Raw genomic sequence first — 16982 nt, forward strand, 5'->3', positions numbered from 1 at the left:
AGTAAAATAACAGAAGCGATGACAAAATAAGTGTAAATTATTTTTTTAAACAACGCGAAAAAAAACGAACGAAATAGCACAGTTGGTTAGGACCGCATAAAACGGCAGCCATCCCCTATGGGCGACATTATATCTATAAGGGTGGAAAATGAATAAATGTCTCTTGTGGTTTTAATGGAAGTGTTATTAATTTACTAATATTATAGTGTTATAAAATGTCTGTCATTATATTCATGTACAATATTAAATATTATATTAATATTATGTGTGAAGTCGTTATTAAATATGATATTAATATTATGTGTGAATTAGTTTTCTAATAATAATATGTATTATTATTGTTATTATTATTATTATTGTAATTAGTCATTACTATTTGTTATTTCCCAAGATTAATTTAGCAATAAGTAAAATGTGTCATTACCATGTCATGGCATACTTTTCATATTATATATTAGACTACACAGATAGACGTTCCACACTTAAAGGGGCCTTTTAAAGGGCCTAGTTGCCTTGCCTGGTCCCATATTTGTTTGTGTTCTTTCCAGCTCCATTGCTGTCATTCATAGCCTATTAGGACAAAAGTAAAACAAACGATTGTTGCTCCGTCTGCCATTGTACCTTGTGGGTAAATCCTTTCAATTGTCTACTTCTGGGAGGCTGAAAAACTAAAAGGACAGGTTTGCAAGATTTTTTTCAGTGTATTTTCATTTGTCCTATCCCACTACCCTACAACAGTCGGCATAGACCTGTAAAGCTAGTCAGGCAGACGTGACACGAGCTGGTGTCAGCCAGACTACTTTAGAGCTACTAAAAGGGCCTAATAGTTTTTAAAGGCATTTGTATGTGGGTGTTGTCGTGTAATATAATAATTGTTATAGTCAACTGCAGATTAGAGTGATTAGAGGACACTGAGGGACAATATGAAATGGCTGCCATTGGGAGGTTATGTAAGTGACCTGTGTGTAGCTGGTGTGGAAGAGTCAGGCGCAGGACAGCGGATATGAGTAAGGAACGTACTTTACTCAAGAATTCAAATATATACAACACAATAAACTAGCCCACAATAACGGACCGTATACATAAAAACAATCACTCACAAAACACCATGGAAGAACAGAGGGTTAAATAATGAACAAGTAATTGGGGGATTGAAACCAGGTGTGTAAAACAAATGGAAAATTAAAAAGTGGATCGGCGATGGCTAGAAGGCTGGTAACATCGACCTCTGAACTCCGCCCGAACAAGGAGAGGGGCCGACTTCGGCGGAAGTCGTGACAGGTTACCACTGTTGTTTGCCATGTTTAGACTGTAAACCTTTGCGTTATGCCCTATATTTCAACTGTATAATAGGATTACATTAGAACTAAATAGAATAGATACACATTCATTGTGATGACTTTGCACCAAACAAGCAACAAACTACCAACGTCTGTTTATAGCCTACACTTGCTCATGTGGATTTGTGTAACCTTTCTTCAGAATACCACGTATTAGTTTGCAATATGTCGGAGTTGGAAATCATTTTGTTTGGTGAACAGTCATCTGGCAAAATCTCAGCTGGCAACATCATCCTGGGGAAACAAATATTTAATGCCACAACAAACACAGAGAGCCTCAAGCAGAGGAAGGTGGTTGTCATTTGCAGACTTGTCACAGTGGTGGACACTCCCGGCTGGGACCCTCTCTCTACTGAAGATGCTACTCTTACTACTAGTAATAGTATCATGAATGTAGCATGTCGCAGTGTTGGCTGGAACAGCCCTAAGGCTGGTCCCCATGCCCTCCTGCTGGTTGTACAAGTGTGTCTGGACCCAGAGTGGAACCAGTGTGCCTCCAGGCGATTAGAGAGGCTGTTTGGTGAGAGGATCTGGAGACAGACCATTCTGCTGTTCACCCGTACTGACCTGTTGAGTTGTCAGAGGAGGATCGAGGACTACCTTCAGGGGGCAGGAGAGGCATTCCAGGGGCTCCTGGAGAAGTGTGAGAACAGATACCATGACTTCAACAACAAGTTGGTGGAAGAGGGCAGCACACAGGTTGCTGAGCTCCTGCAGAAGATCGAAAATATGATGGCCCAGAATAATGGAGACATCTTCAACGTCAGAGAGGCATGGGACATTAGGGTACTGTCGTGGAAATACTTACACAGGGACACTCAGCCAATCTTAAATTAATCATTGTTAATTATCAGCGTGCTGGAGAGGTTCCAACAAACTTGATGCACCATAGTGAACGTCTGTCAGGAGCTCTAACGAGGCAGTCCTGTTTAGTTCCCTTATATACTGGTTACAGACTGCCCCCACCCTTATATCTATATCCAATGGGAAAAATGAATTGTGAAAAAATGACTGTAACCATTTCCGTGTTTGACCACCAAGTTTTATGTGTATTATGACATTCGCATTAATGTTCCCGAAGAGTCGGTCAGCTGATGTACGCTAGAACTTTTTAACCGGTTTCAACTGTAGCTAATTACATTAAGTTGTAAACTGTTAAGAGCGTTTTACATTTTTTAAATGTTTATTTAACTAGGCAAGTCAGTTAAGAACAAATTCTTATTTACAATGACGGCCTACCCCGGCTAAACCCGGACGATGCTGGGCCAATTGTGTACCGTCCTATGGGACTCCCAATCACGGTCGGATGTGATGCAGCCTATATTTTGTATTCGCTAAAAGTTAGACTTCTGGAATACTAAGTTACACTATATATACAAAAGTATGTGGATACCCCTTCAAATTTGTGGATTCAGCTTTTTTAGCCACACCCGTTGCTGACAGGTGTATAAAATGGAGCACACAGCCATGCATTCTCCATAGACAAACATTGGCAGTAGAATGGCCTTACTGAAGAGCTCAGTGACTTTCAATGTGGCACCGCCATGGGATGCCACCTTTACAACAAGACAGTTCGTAAAATTTCTGCCCTACTAGAGCTGCCCTGGTCAACAGTAAGTGCTGTTATTGTGAAGTGGAAACATCTAGGAGCAACAACAGCTCAGCCGCGAAGTGGTAGGCCACACAAGCTCACAGAACGGGACCGCCGATTGCTGAAGCGCCTGTCCTTAGTTGCAACACTCACTACCGAGTTCCAAACTGCCTCTGGGAGCAATGTCAGCACAAGAACTGTTCATCGGGAGCTTCATTAAATGGGTTTCCTTGTCCGAGCAGCTGCACACAAGCCTAAGATCACCATGCACAATGCCAGAGAAATGCGTTCTCTGGAGTGATGAATCACGCTTCACCATCTGGCAGTCCAATGGACGAATCTGAATTTGCCGGCTGCCAGGACAACACTACCTGCCCCAATATATAGTGCCAACTGTAAAGTTTGGTGGAGGAAGAATAATGGTCTGGAGCTGTTTTTCATAGTTTGGGCTAGACTCCTTAGTTCCAGTAAAGGGAAATTTTACAATTCTGTGCTTCCAACTTTGTGACAACAGTTTGGGGAAGGCCCTTCACAGTTTCAGCATGACAATGCCCCCGTGCACAAAGAGACTGGCCTGCACAGAGCCCTGACCTCAAACCCATCGAACAGCTTTGGGATGAATTGGAAAGCTGATTGCAAGCCAGGCCTAATCACCCAACATCAATGCCCGACCTCACTAATGCTCTTGTGGCTGAATGGAAGCAAGTCCCGGCAGCAATGTTCCAACATCTAGTGGAAAGCCTTCCCAGAAGAGTGGAATCTGTTTAAGCATCAAAGGGGGGACCAATTCCATATTCATGCTCATGATTTTTGAATGAGATGTTCCACATACGTTTGGTCATGTAGGTTATTTGTTGTATGCATAATTCTGACAGTGCTTTGATATGTGCGTTTAGTGATGATGTTTACATCCCTCACTCGGCAGCACATGGTAATAAAGTCGGGCACAGACCCTACAGACAGTCCCACAGTGTGCCTGGAGTCAGATTCAGGGAATATTCTAGTGAGAACCCATGGAACCATCACCGTAGCTGTTCACAAGATGGCGTCATGAGGTCACCTAATGAAGATAGACGAGGCTATCGAAACACAGCATTGTACAGCCTCAAATTTTGTGAGAAGAAATCTTTAGCGGACTATCCAACTATTGTGACTCATTTACAGAGTCACAATAAAACATTGGTGAGATATGGAGGTATGTGACCACTTTACATAATATGATAACATGTAGGCCTAAATCTATTTTACCTTGTTCATTTAAAGAGACAATCTGAGATTGGTACTACCAATTTGTGGACTGTAAAATCATTGATATATACTGTAGACATAGATTTTTGAACAATGTAACTTTATAAATGCTACATTAAATTAAGTCTTTCAACATGGCGGCTCTGTGGAAGTTGCCATGTATCTTCATCTGTGAGAACAACAAGTTCGACATGGGGACGTCTGTAGAGAAGAGACTATATTCCTGGCCTCAATTTAGGACACACACAGTCATTGAGTGTACAGGATAAAAATATAAATTACAGAGTTAACAGTAATAAAGTTTATTGAACGACCATTCAAAGTTGAAAGCATTACCAAAGTCTAACGCTGACAAAAATCAACTTCAGCTATCCAAACTGCCAATGTTTGTCTAAAGTTAAATCTAGACTTGGTTTCCTCTATCGTAATCGCTCCTCTTTCACCCCAGCTGCCAAACTAACCCTGATTCAGTTGACTATCCTACCCATGCTAGATTACGGAGAAGTAATTTATAGATTGGCAGGTAAGGGTGCTCTCGAGCGGCTAGATGTTCTTTACCATTCGGCCATCAGATTTGCCACCAATGCTCCTTGTAGGACACATCACTGCACTCTATACTCCTCTGTAAACTGGTCATCTCTGTATACCTGTCGCAAGACCCACTGGTTGATGCTTATTTATAAAAGCCTCTTAGGCCTCACTCCTCCCTATCTGAGATATCTACTACAGCCCACATCCTCCACATACAAATCCTGTTCTGCCAGTCACATTCTGTTAAATGTCCCCAAAGCACACACATCCCTGGGTCGCTCTTCTTTTCTTTCAGTTTGCTGCAGCAAGAGACTGGAACGAGCTGCAACAAACACTCAAACTTGACAGTTTTATCTCAATCTATTCATTCAAAGACTCAATCATGGACACTTACTGACAGCTGTGGCTTCTTTGTGTGATGTATTGTTGTCTCTACCTTCTTGCTCTTTGTGCTGTTGTCTGTGCCCAACAACGTTTGTACCCTGTTTTGTGCTGCTGCCATGTTGTTGTCATGTTGTGTTGTCATGTTTATCCCAGCCAGCAATCCCCGCAGGAGGGCTTTTGCCTTTTGCTTGGCCTTCATTGTAAATAAGAATTTGTTCTTAACTGATTTTCCTAGCTAAATGAAATAAAAAAAGAAATATATAAAACACCAGTTATAAGCACTAGTTATGAGTTATGACTAGTTCATTCTGAGATTCGTGGTGACGGAGGGAGCGGGAAAATGCACTCACCAAGTCTCCGCCAACTTTACTGCTTTGGTCAAATCACATCAAACTGTACGACAATCTTTCAGTCGTTCAGATCATACAGACGCTTCAGTTTTCACAGTGCTTCCATCAGTATTGTCTCCTCACGGAGCGAGGGAGTCGGACAATGAGGAAGAGAAGGAGAGGAAGAGAGCAGGACAGACAAATAGACTACCATTACTTGCAGTCTGGTGTCTGTTAAGTTTATCAAGTCAAAGTGCAACAATAGCATGTCGGTCAGAAAAACGTAATAAACACAAACAGTCATAAAGTGGGTTGCACCACTGCCTGGTATGGCAACTGCCTGTCCTCTGACCGCAAGGCGCTACAGAGGGTAGTGCGTACGGCCCAGTATATCACTGGGGCCAAGCTCCCTGCCATCCAGGACCTCTATACCAGGTGGTGTCAGAGGAAGCCCCTAAAAATTGTAAAAGACTCCAGCCACCCTGGTCATAGACTGTCCTCTCTGCTACCGCACGGCAAGCAGTACCGGAGTCTAGGTCCAAGAGGCTTCTAAACAGCTTCCACCTCCAAGCCACAAGACTCCTGAACATCTAATCAAATGGATACCCAGACTATCTGCATTGCCTATGTATATGTATAGTCATTTTAGTAACTCTACCTACATGTATATATTACCTCGACACCGGTGCCTCGCACATTGACTTTACCGGTACCCCCTACATATAGCCCCGCCATTGTTATTTTACGGTTGCTATTTGTTATTCTTATCTCCTACTTTCTAAAGGTATTTTCTTAAAACTGCAATGTCATTTAAGGGCTTGTAAGTAAGCATTTCCCTGTAAGGTTGAATACCTGTTGTATTCAGCGCATGTGACAAATAACATTTGATTCGACAGTACAGAGTAGTACTTGGTTTAACCCAGAGCCCCCACACACTCCCCAAGCCAGGGGTGGCCAACCCTGGTCCTGGAGAGATATAGGGTGTGCAAGCTTTGTAAATGACATACAGTGTATCAACATGAACACACCTGATACAGCTAAGTAAAGTATTGATGAGGATGAGAGGTTGATATGTTGAATCAGGTGTGTTAGTGTTGGGCTGGAACAAAACCCTGCCCAATGCAATTAACTTTCCATTCACAGACAGATCCCTCAGTATCAGGAGAATACCAACTCTGACATAAAACAACATATTATATGCAATACAGTACATATTGTGAATAAATACCAGTGACATCACAGGCTCAGAAGTGATGAACTGGTTTACAATGCTGCTACAGACTGAACTCTGACCTACAGGGTCACAAGCTCATATCCTATTGTGCGTTTAGGGAACTAATGAGCGAAAAGAAGAGAAGAGAGAAGGAAAAGAGAGGAGTAGACTTTCACCCAGGGGTTGGTGTCTCAGAGGGGATGTGTAGCTGATAGACTATAGTTTGGTCCAGGTGTGTGTGTGTGCATGTGTGTGTGTCTAGCTGACAGACGTAAGTTTGACCCAGGGGTGGTCCCGCCGACCTCCATGGGCGGTTTGTTGGCAAATATGTGGTTGCAGAGCTCATCCAATGGCGGTTCAGGGTCAGAGATCGCAAACTGGGCCACATCCTCGATCACCTTCCTGATCTATACATCTACAGTGCCTTGTGAAAGTATTCGGCCCCCTTGAACTTTGCGACCTTTTGCCACATTTCAGGCTTCAAACAGAAAGATATAAAACTGTATTTTTTTGTGAAGAATCAACAACAAGTGGGACACAATCATGAAGTGGAACAACATTTATTGGATATTTCAAACTTTTTTAACAAATCAAAAACTGAAAAATTGGGCGTGCAAAATTATTCAGCCCCCTTAAGTTAATACTTTGTAGCGCCACCTTTTGCTGCGATTACAGCTGTAAGTCGCTTTGGGAATGTCTCTATCAGTTTTGCACATCGAGAGACTGAAATTTTTTCCCATTCCTCCTTGCAAAACAGCTCGAGCTCAGTGAGGTTGGATGGAGAGCATTTGTGAACAGCAGTTTTCAGTTCTTTCCACAGATTCTCGATTGGATTCAGGTCTGGACTTTGACTTGGCCATTCTAACACCTGGATATGTTTATTTTTGAACCATTCCATTGTAGATTTTGCTTTATGTTTTGGATCATTGTTTTGTTGGAAGACAAATCTCCGTCCCAGTCTCAGGTCTTTTGCAGACTCCATCAGGTTTTCTTCCAGAATGGTCCTGTATTTGGCTCCATCCATCTTCCCATCAATTTTAACCATCTTCCCTGTCCCTGCTGAATAAAAGCAGGCCCAAACCATGATGCTGCCACCATCATGTTTGACAGTGGGGGTGGTGTGTTCAGCTGTGTTGCTTTTACGCCAAACATAACATTTTGCATTGTTGCCAAAAAGTTCAATTTTGGTTTCATCTGACCAGAGCACCTTCTTCCACATGTTTGGTGTGTCTCCCAGGTGGCTTGTGGCAAACTTTAAACAACACTTTTTATGGATATCTTTAAGAAATGGCTTTCCTCTTGCCACTCTTCCATAAAGGCCAGATTTGTGCAATATACGTCTGATTGTTGTCCTATAGACAGAGTCTCCCACCTCAGCTGTAGATCTCTGCAGTTCATCCAGAGTGATCATGGGCCTCTTGGCTGCATCTCTGATCAGTCTTCTCCTTGTATGAGCTGAAAGTTTAGAGGGACGGCCAGGTCTTGGTAGATTTGCAGTGGTCTGATACTCCTTCCATTTCAATATTATCGCTTGCACAGTGCTCCTTGGGAGGTTTAAAGCTTGGGAAATCTTTTTGTATCCAAATCCGGCTTTAAACTTCTTCACAACAGTATCTCGGACCTGCCTGGTGTGTTCCTTGTTCTTCATGATGCTCTCTGCGCTTTTAACGGACCTCTGAGACTATCACAGTGCAGGTGCATTTATACGGAGACTTGATTACACACAGGTGGATTGTATTTATCATCATTAGTCATTTAGGTCAACATTGGATCATTCAGAGATCCTCACTGAACTTCTGGAGAGAGTTTGCTGCACTGAAAGTAAAGGGGCTGAATAATTTTGCACGCCCAATTCTTCAGTTTTTGATTTGTTAAAAAAGTTTGAAATATCCAATAAATGTTGTTCCACTTCATGATTGTGTCCCACTTGTTGTTGATTCTTCACAAAAAAATACAGTTTTATATCTTTATGTTTGAAGCCTGAAATGTGGCAAAAGGTTGCAAAGTTCATGGGGGCCGAATACTTTCGCAAGGCACTGTATATGTGTAAAGATAAAAGACCAAATACATGTTTTATTGGAGTACTTGAACCACCTGTGTGTGTGTGTGTGTTGGTGAAGGTGTGTGTACTTTGATATCCTCCACAGAAGCCATGTTGTTGGACAGCATGCGTTCCTTCAGCAAAGTGATGGGTCACTCTTACTGCGCACTTCCTGGATCGCCTAAAGAGGACAGTAGCTACAGAAAGTTACATCACCCACAGGAAGACGAGTTAGACCTGATTAGCTCCAGCCCTGGTCGGTGAGAGGGAGAGAGACACAGAGGCCTTGAAAGGAATCGGTGCTAGAGTATATGGGTTGCTTTCAAAACCAAGACTACACTACTTTGAGGGGTGTCTAGACATGCTAAAATAGGGAGTGAGGGACTGGAATGGAATCCAGGAATGGAATCCAGGAATGGAATCCAGGTGTTGACTGGGACTGGAATCCAGGTGATCACAGCCTTGGTAACATTAGGTCTCCAGCTCCATGACAGTAGGACCCTGCCAGAGAGGTTTCCAAACCAGGAGACTCAACAAGGTAGCTAATGCCACCATGACACTGCTGAATAGGTTGATTTAGATAAATTTTTTTATCTTACCCAATTTCATGATATCCAATTGCAATCTAGTCTTATCACTGCAACTCCCCAACAGGCTCGGGACAGGCGAAGGTTGAGTCATGCGTCCTCCTAAACAACACACGCCCGCCCGCTTAACCCGGAAGCCAGCCACACCAATATGTAGGAGGAAACACCATTCAACTGACGAACGAAGTCAGCCTGCAGGCACCGGCACGCCACAAGGAGTCGCTAGAGCGTATGAGCCAAGTAAAGCCCCCCCAGGCCAAACCCTCCACTATCCCGGACGACGCTGGGACAATTGTGCGCCGCCCTATGGGACTCCCGGCCATGGCCGGCTTCGACACAGCCTGGGATCGAACCCGAGTCTGTAGTGCCTTAGACAGCTGTCCCATTCGAGGGGCCTGATCAGATATTTCTATTGGAGCAGCAGTTTCTCAGCAGTTTCCTAAATCTATGCTCTCTGGCCCTGCAGCACAATGTAATGTTCAGTAAACTGCATTACTGGTAACTCTGTAATTGACTCTAATATGTTTGTTGTAGGCTATGTAATACGATTTTGAGGTGTTGGACTAGAGTAAATGTCAAGTTTATTAGTGCTGTTTCATAGTGTTACAAAATGTTAAATGCATAATGCTACTACTGCTTTTTGAGCTCAAAACAATGTTTTTCCTAGGGGCCTCCCGGGTGGCGCAGTGGACGCTATACTGCAGAGCCAGCTGCCCCGGATTGCGGTCTGCAATTGAACCATATTGGTTCATTTTGTTCCCTGATTTGCATAATGCTACTATTGCTTTTTGAGCTCAAAACAATGTTTTTCCTAGGGGCCAGCTGTGCCATGACTCTGGGTTCACGTCCAGGCTCTGTTGTAACTGGCTGCGACCGGGAGGTCCGTGGGGCGACGCACAACTGGCCTAGCGTCAATAGGGAGGGGTTGGCTGGTAGGGATATCCGTGTCTCATCGCACACCAGTGACTCCTGTGGCAGGCCGGGCACAGTGCGTGCCAAACCAAGGTTGCCAGGTGCACGGTGTTTTCTCCGACACATTGGTTGTGGCTGGCTTCCGGGTTGGATGCGCGCTGTGTTGAGAAGCAGGGCGGCTTGGTTGGGTTGTATATTGGAGGACGCATGACTTTCAACCTTCGTCTCTCCCGAGCCCGTACAGGAGTTGTAGCGATGAGACAAGATAGTAGCTACTAAACAATTGGATACCACGAAACAATGTTTTTCCTTCACATAAGTTACAAAATAATACAAAAATAAACTATAAATAGTGGGGTGAGCGCATCATGATTTTTTTTACAGGAGGTCCCACATTTTACGATCTGATATAATTGTAGCCTAATCTTGACGGCAAATTGCTTAGCGTTAAACCACATCTTCACCCCAAGTTGTCATATTTGTTATAGGTGCTTGATGTGTGGGGTGTGCCCAGAAATATGGAAAAAGTCAAAGGTCATTCCACTACCTATGGAAGAAAAAAAATATGCCTTCACTGGTCCTAATAGTTTACAATAAAGTAACTTATAGGAAAAAAGTGCATCTGTGCAAATCCAGGATTATTTCTCATGCAATGGTCTGATAAGCATGCATCTCCAGCATGCATACAGAGAATGGTATTCTACCAGTATGGCCTTAGGGCAAATGACAGATGATTGACATGTATGGATGACAGAAAGTTAGTGGGTGCAGTGTTGTTAGACTTTAGTGCTGCTTTTTATGTAATTGATCATGAACTGTTGCCAAGTAAACTAAAATGTTATGATTTTATGTCTGTTGCTCTATCCTGCATGGAAAGCTACTACATCTATCTAGGAGAAGGCGCTAAAAAGATTTAAAAGTACCTTTTCAGACAGTAAAGGTTTACATTGTGGCGTCCCTCAAGGCAGCCTCCAAGGCCGACTCCTCTACTCCATCTTTACTAATGATTTACTCTCAGTAATGAATAAAGCAAGAGTGGTTATGTATGCTGATGACTCAACAATGTATAGCACTTCATCAGTATATAATGACTTAACAGAAATAACTAAGAACAGTGTCTGAGTGGGTTAACATGAACAAATTGATGTTGAATATTTATAAAACAAAATGTATTTTATTTGGTCCAAGATATATGCTTGCTGGTGATCCTCAAATAAACTTGTCGATGAAGTCATGTTAGACACACCTCTATCCTGGTTTGAACATAATAAATTGCATTTATAAACTATTCAAACCCTTTCCCTTTTTCCACATTTTGTTGAGTTACAGCCTTATTCTAAAATGGATTAAATCAATAAAAATCCTCCTCAATCTAGACAATATACCCCATTATGACAAAGTGAAAACAGGGTTTTGGAAATGCTTGTACTCAGACCTCTTGCTTTAAGACTAGAAATTGAGCTCAGGTGCATCCTGTTTTCATTGATCATCCTTGAGACGCTTCTTCAACTTGATTGAAGATTGGAGTACACCTGTGGTAAATTAATGGATCGGTCATGATTTGGAAAGATACACACCTGTCTAGATAAGGTCCCACAGGTGAAAGTGCATGTCAGAGCAAAAACCAAGCCATGAGGTCGAAGGAATTGTCCGTAGAGTGCCGAGACATGATTGTGTTGAGGCACAGATCTGGGAAAGGTACCAAAACATTTCTGCAGCATTGAAGGTCCCCAAGAACACAATGGCCTCCATCATTCTTAAATGGAAGAAGTTTGGAACCACCAAGATTATTTTTAGAGCTGGCCGCCTGGCTAAATTGAACAATTAGCGAAAAGGTATTTGGTCAGGGAGGTGACCAAGAAACCAATGGTTACTTTGACAGAGCTCTCCACCAATGAGGCCTTTATGGTGGAGTGGCCAGACATGCGCCTTTTACTGAGGAGTGGCTTCTGACAGCCCGCTTGGAGTTTGTCAAAAGGCTCCTAAATGACTCTCAGACCATGAGAAACAAGATTATTTGGTCTGATGAAACCAAGATTGAACTCTTTTGCCTGAAAGCTAAGTGTCACATCTGGAGGAAACCTGGCAAGCATCCCTACGGTGAAGCACGGTGGTGGCAGCATTTATTTCTCCTTTTTTTAACTAGGCAAGTCAGTTAATAACAAATTCTTATTTACAATGATGGCTTAGGAACAGTGGGTTAACTGCCTTGTTCAGGGGCAGAACGACAGATTTTTACTAGCTCGGGGATTCAATCTAGCAACCTTTCGGTTACTGGCCCAACGCTCTAACCACTAGGCTACCTGCTGCATCATGCTATGGGGATGTTTTTCAGCGGCAGGGACTGGGATACTAGTCAAGATTGAGGGAAAGATGATCAGAGCAAAGTACAGAGATCCTTGATGAAAACCTGCTCAGGACCTCAGACTGGGGTGACGGTTCACCTTCCAACAGGACAATGACCCTAAGCACACAGCCAAGACAACTGCCACCACCGTGCTTCACCGTAGGGATGCTTGCCAGGTTTCCTCCAGATGTGACTGGCTTCGGGACAAGTCTCAATGTCCTTGAGTGGCTCAGCCAGAGCCCGGACTTGAACCCGATCGAACCTCTCTGGAGTGACCTGAAAAGAGCTGTGCAGCAACACTCCACATCCAACTTGACAGAACTTGAGAGGATCTGCAGAGAAAAATGGAAGAAACTCCCCAAATACAGGTGTGCCAAGCTTGTAGCGTCATACCCAAGAAGACTCAAGGCTGTAATCGCTGCCAAAGGTGCATCAACAAAAGTACTGAAGGGTCTGAATACTTATGTAAATATGATATTTCTGTTTATTTTGAATACAAACATTTCTAAAAAAACTGTTTTTGCTTTTTCATTATGGGGTATCGTATCGTGTGTAGATTAATGAGCGGATAAAAACGATTGAATCCATTTTAGAATAAGGCTGTAACAACAAAATGTGGAAAAAGTCAAGGGGTCTGAATACTTTCTGAATGCACTGTAGATAACATTGTAATTAAAATGGGTAAGGGCGTTGCCATTCTGGAGGCGGAAGAAACACACACCTGTTTAGGCGAGTTACTGGCTAAAGGAGTAAACTTGAAACAGATCAGGAGAGCTCAGATGCAATAATTGAATAAGCGGTCTGACACCCTGATGAAGACAGCTTGGCTGTCGTAACGTTGGTTATTCAATTATTCCATCTGAGCTCCTAGAGTGTGCAGCTTTCCTTTTTTTTTTTTAAGGGCATTGCCATGACAAGAAAAACAATTATGAGTATGTGACATGCACCACTCTGAATCGGGTGATTCAAGCTTTGGTTCTATCACACCTAGAGTACTGTCCAGTCGTATGGAGCAAAATATCTGCAGCAGAAAAATACATGGTAAAAAAAGCTATAACTCGCTCAAAACAGGGCTGCCAGATTCGACCTTCATTGCTCTATCCATATAAATGTCAACTGAATGTATCTTAATCTCTCTTGGCTTCCAGTTAAAGGCAAATTAGGATCCAGTCTTTTGGGTGGAATGTAGTAGGGCTGATCCTAATTAGTCGACTGGTCAATTGTTTGGTCATTAGGCTGTTGTGTTGCTTCAGATGACCTGGCCTCCACAATCACCCGACCTCAACCCAATTGAGATGGTTTGGGATGAGTTAGACCGCAGAGTGAAGATAAAGCAGCCAACAAGTGTACAGCATATGTGGGAACTCTTTCAAGACGGTAGGAAAAGCATTCCAGGTGAAGCTGGTTGAGAGAATGCCAAGATTGTGCAAAGCTGTCATCAAGGCAAAGGGTGGCTACTTTGGTTGTTGTCATGTTATCTCTTATGGCAACTCCTATGTCATTGTGCCAACTCTAATAGCAACTCAGGGTCATGATTCCATCTCCATCCAATAGGACAAGACCTTCCACTGACACTTGTAGCATAATATTCAATTATAATGGTGCCATCACATCAAGCTGTGATGTTTGTTCCAAAGTCCCCCCAAAAAACAACAGCACACATTTGGTCTCTTTTAGGATCAGACATGAAGCTCTCTTAGACCACAAGTGAGGATGATATGGCTACTGTGTGACTGAAGAGAAACACTGAAGAGGTGACCTTAAAGTCTTGTCTGTATCCCCAACTCAGTCAGTAGCCTACCTTCTCTCAGCCAATCTAGCCACGAGCAAATGTGGGATTTGTCTGGTAGGACATTCTGCTCTAAGTTATTTGCTATTATATGTAATATACTTTGGAAATCTTACTCACTCTGTGGTCTCAGGAGTGTGGACTACTGATTTTACTGTAGCTTACATTATGCCAGCTGTCTGCTACTAGGCGGCATGTGATCTCAGTATCGCTCACTTTAGCTTTTATTGTGTGTACCGGTCTTTTTAGATAATGTTAGTAACACCGTCTACAGGTTTGTGTGTTCTATAGTAGCCTGGGCTGTACTGCCTGTGGATCCGGTAGCACCGACCACTGCTTTCGTTGTATGTAGCTAGCTGTCATTGTGTGTAGCTTAGCTGTCTACTAGCCTATACTGTGGTCTCCGTAGAGTCGACTGCATTGTATGTGTATGTTTTGTATTGTTTATAAAAAAAGATACAATAAAATCGGTAACACTTCATTTAAATGGGTCCTTATTTAATTGGAATTGGCCACGGTGTCATGGTGTCAATTGTACTGCAGGAATGGAACGTAAATCATAGAGGACAGATGTTGTGGTGGCAGCTGCAGAGAAGTACTTGGGTGTATGAGATTTTACTGCAGAATAGTTGCAAGATGTTTCGAACTATAGTGTCCCCTCCTCCCAGGCCGCTGGCCTGGAGTAGGATCAGACGGGGCCACAGTAGTGGAATAGTGGTGAGGTTAGTTGGTAGGGCAATGTCTCACAAAATGTAATGAATTCATACTACTGAATAGTAGGCTGACACACAGCCAATACAATATTTGTTTGCTGACCGCCATAATACCAAACAAGAAGATATCATGTAACAGTGCGCAAAGAGCGGTGTTGAGAAGGCGGCCAATGTGCAAAATCCAGACATGAAAATAGCAGAGAAAGAAACAAAGTGTAGTAGGTCAAAAACATCAATAAGGGAGAGAGAAGGTATGTTTTTCATGCAATCTTTTGGCTTTTTTGGATACATGAATTCTGCTGGACAATTAAGCAGAGGTCTAACCTTTGTGTTGATGTGTATTGAGCTATGTGTGCCCAGAGGTGAGAGTACCTAGCACCTCTGAACAGAGTGCTGGCTGTAATTTGCAAAGGAAGCTTAAACCAATTCTACAGCAAAAATGTCAGCAATCAGACATCCACCAGTGGGTGATCCCTAAACCACACAGCACTGAACAAATGACAGGCGCCCCACATTCAGTGTGTGTGGTCCCTTAAGGCAGGGTTTCCCCTAACCCTGTCCTTGCCCCCCTTAGACGTTTCACATTTGAGTTTTAACGCTAAACTGGCACACCTGATTAATTAGTCAATTAGTCAAAGACTTGATGATTAGTTGACTAATTGAGTTAGGTGTGCCAGTTTAGGGTTAAAACTCAATGTGAAATGTTTGGGGGGGGGTACCCTGCCTTAGAGGCTGCATTGGCTTCACTCAAGTCACACAGGGGGGAATGAGCAGCAACTTGGAGACTTCTTTCACTGTGTTGATGTATAGTGAGCAACTTGCGCCTTTAGAGCTTGCATTGGCTTCACTAAGTTCACACAGGGAGGAAGGAGCAGAAAACTTGAGCCTTCCATCCTTGTGATAATGTGTAGTGAGCTACTTGTGCCCTTAGCGCAGGGGTGTCAAACGCATTCCATGGGGGGGGGGGGGGGGGGGGGGTCTAGTCAACAGGCCTGGGCAACTCTAGTTCTTGGGGCCTGATTGGTGTCACTTTTGCCCAAGCTAACACACCTGAATCCAATAATCAACTAATCATGATCTTCAGTATATAATGCAATTAGTCTACTAAATCAGCTGTGTTTGCTAGGGATGGGGGGGAAAGTGTAACACCAATCAGGCCCACGAGGACTGGAATTGCCTAGATGTTTTGTTAATCTTTCAATTAAGCCGTAGACAACAAGGTGTGGGGAGTTCCTTACTAATTAGTGACCTTCATTTATCAATCAAGGGCCGAGCAAAAACCCGCAGACACTCAGCAGAATGAGTTTGACACCTGTGCCTTAACAGCTGCATTGGCTTCAATCAGGTCACAGAGGGAGGAAGGAGAACACCCTTGCCTACGTGTGCAGGGAGGAAAGAGGTATTAACCCGCTACCGTGCATGTTTCTGTTTGCTGCTTCATTCCCACTGTATGAGGGGTCCTGAGCCCCTCTATTTATCATCCAACTGTCTGAAGTCAACCTCTACTTGCCCCCCAGTCCTGTTTCTGGACTTTCTGGCCCTGGTCCTTTTCTCCCCTGATCCTACCTGCCTTTTCTCCAGTCTTCAAGATCCAAGTCTCCAAGGTTAAAGTGACACTTACCTATTTAAGAACATGTAAAAGGTAAATCAGTGGTGCTAAGTATTTCTTGTGCCATTCCAATAATTTTATGAAAGTTTACCATTATGAGGACTTTTGTTCTCTGCCTCTTTCCTGATTGAAATAAAATGGCTTGAGCATTGCTGGGCCTACCCCAAGAGACAGTGTGGAGGTAGATCATCATGTGATTTCTGCCATAAAGAGCTCACTAAACCCATAGAGAATGATAGAGGACTCTGGTGCGCAAAAGCCTGTTTTCGCATGGGCACTGCCATTGAGGACTTTCACCATCTTTTAAATAGTCAACTGGGTGGGACTTTCCATGGGTTAAGGAAGGAT

At 43.2% G+C, this 16982-nt stretch overlaps 1 protein-coding gene across 1 annotated transcript; it reads left to right on the forward strand.

The window, feature by feature from the left end:
- Positions 1-1505: 1505 nt before the first annotated feature.
- On the forward strand, positions 1506-3985 carry LOC149977439 (GTPase IMAP family member 9-like). Its single transcript, XM_090199014.1, has 2 exons — positions 1506-2126; positions 3857-3985. Exons 1-2 carry the CDS (start codon positions 1506-1508, stop codon positions 3983-3985), a joined length of 750 nt encoding a protein of 249 aa, XP_090055140.1.
- Positions 3986-16982: the final 12997 nt, after the last annotated feature.

This window comes from Oncorhynchus mykiss, chromosome 15 (genome assembly GCF_057628025.1).
Source record: "Oncorhynchus mykiss isolate SJ-2025 chromosome 15, ASM5762802v1, whole genome shotgun sequence".
Taxonomy (NCBI): Eukaryota; Metazoa; Chordata; class Actinopteri; order Salmoniformes; family Salmonidae; genus Oncorhynchus; species Oncorhynchus mykiss.

Excerpts from the sequence above, each read along its gene's own strand:
- LOC149977439 (XM_090199014.1), top strand. The coding sequence starts at position 1,506 with ATGTCGGAGTTGGAAATCATTTTGTTTGGTGAACAGTCATCTGGCAAA. Across the intron at positions 2,127-3,856 it reads GAGAGGCATGGGACATTAGG|CACATGGTAATAAAGTCGGG; the intron begins GTACTGTCGTGG and ends CTCACTCGGCAG.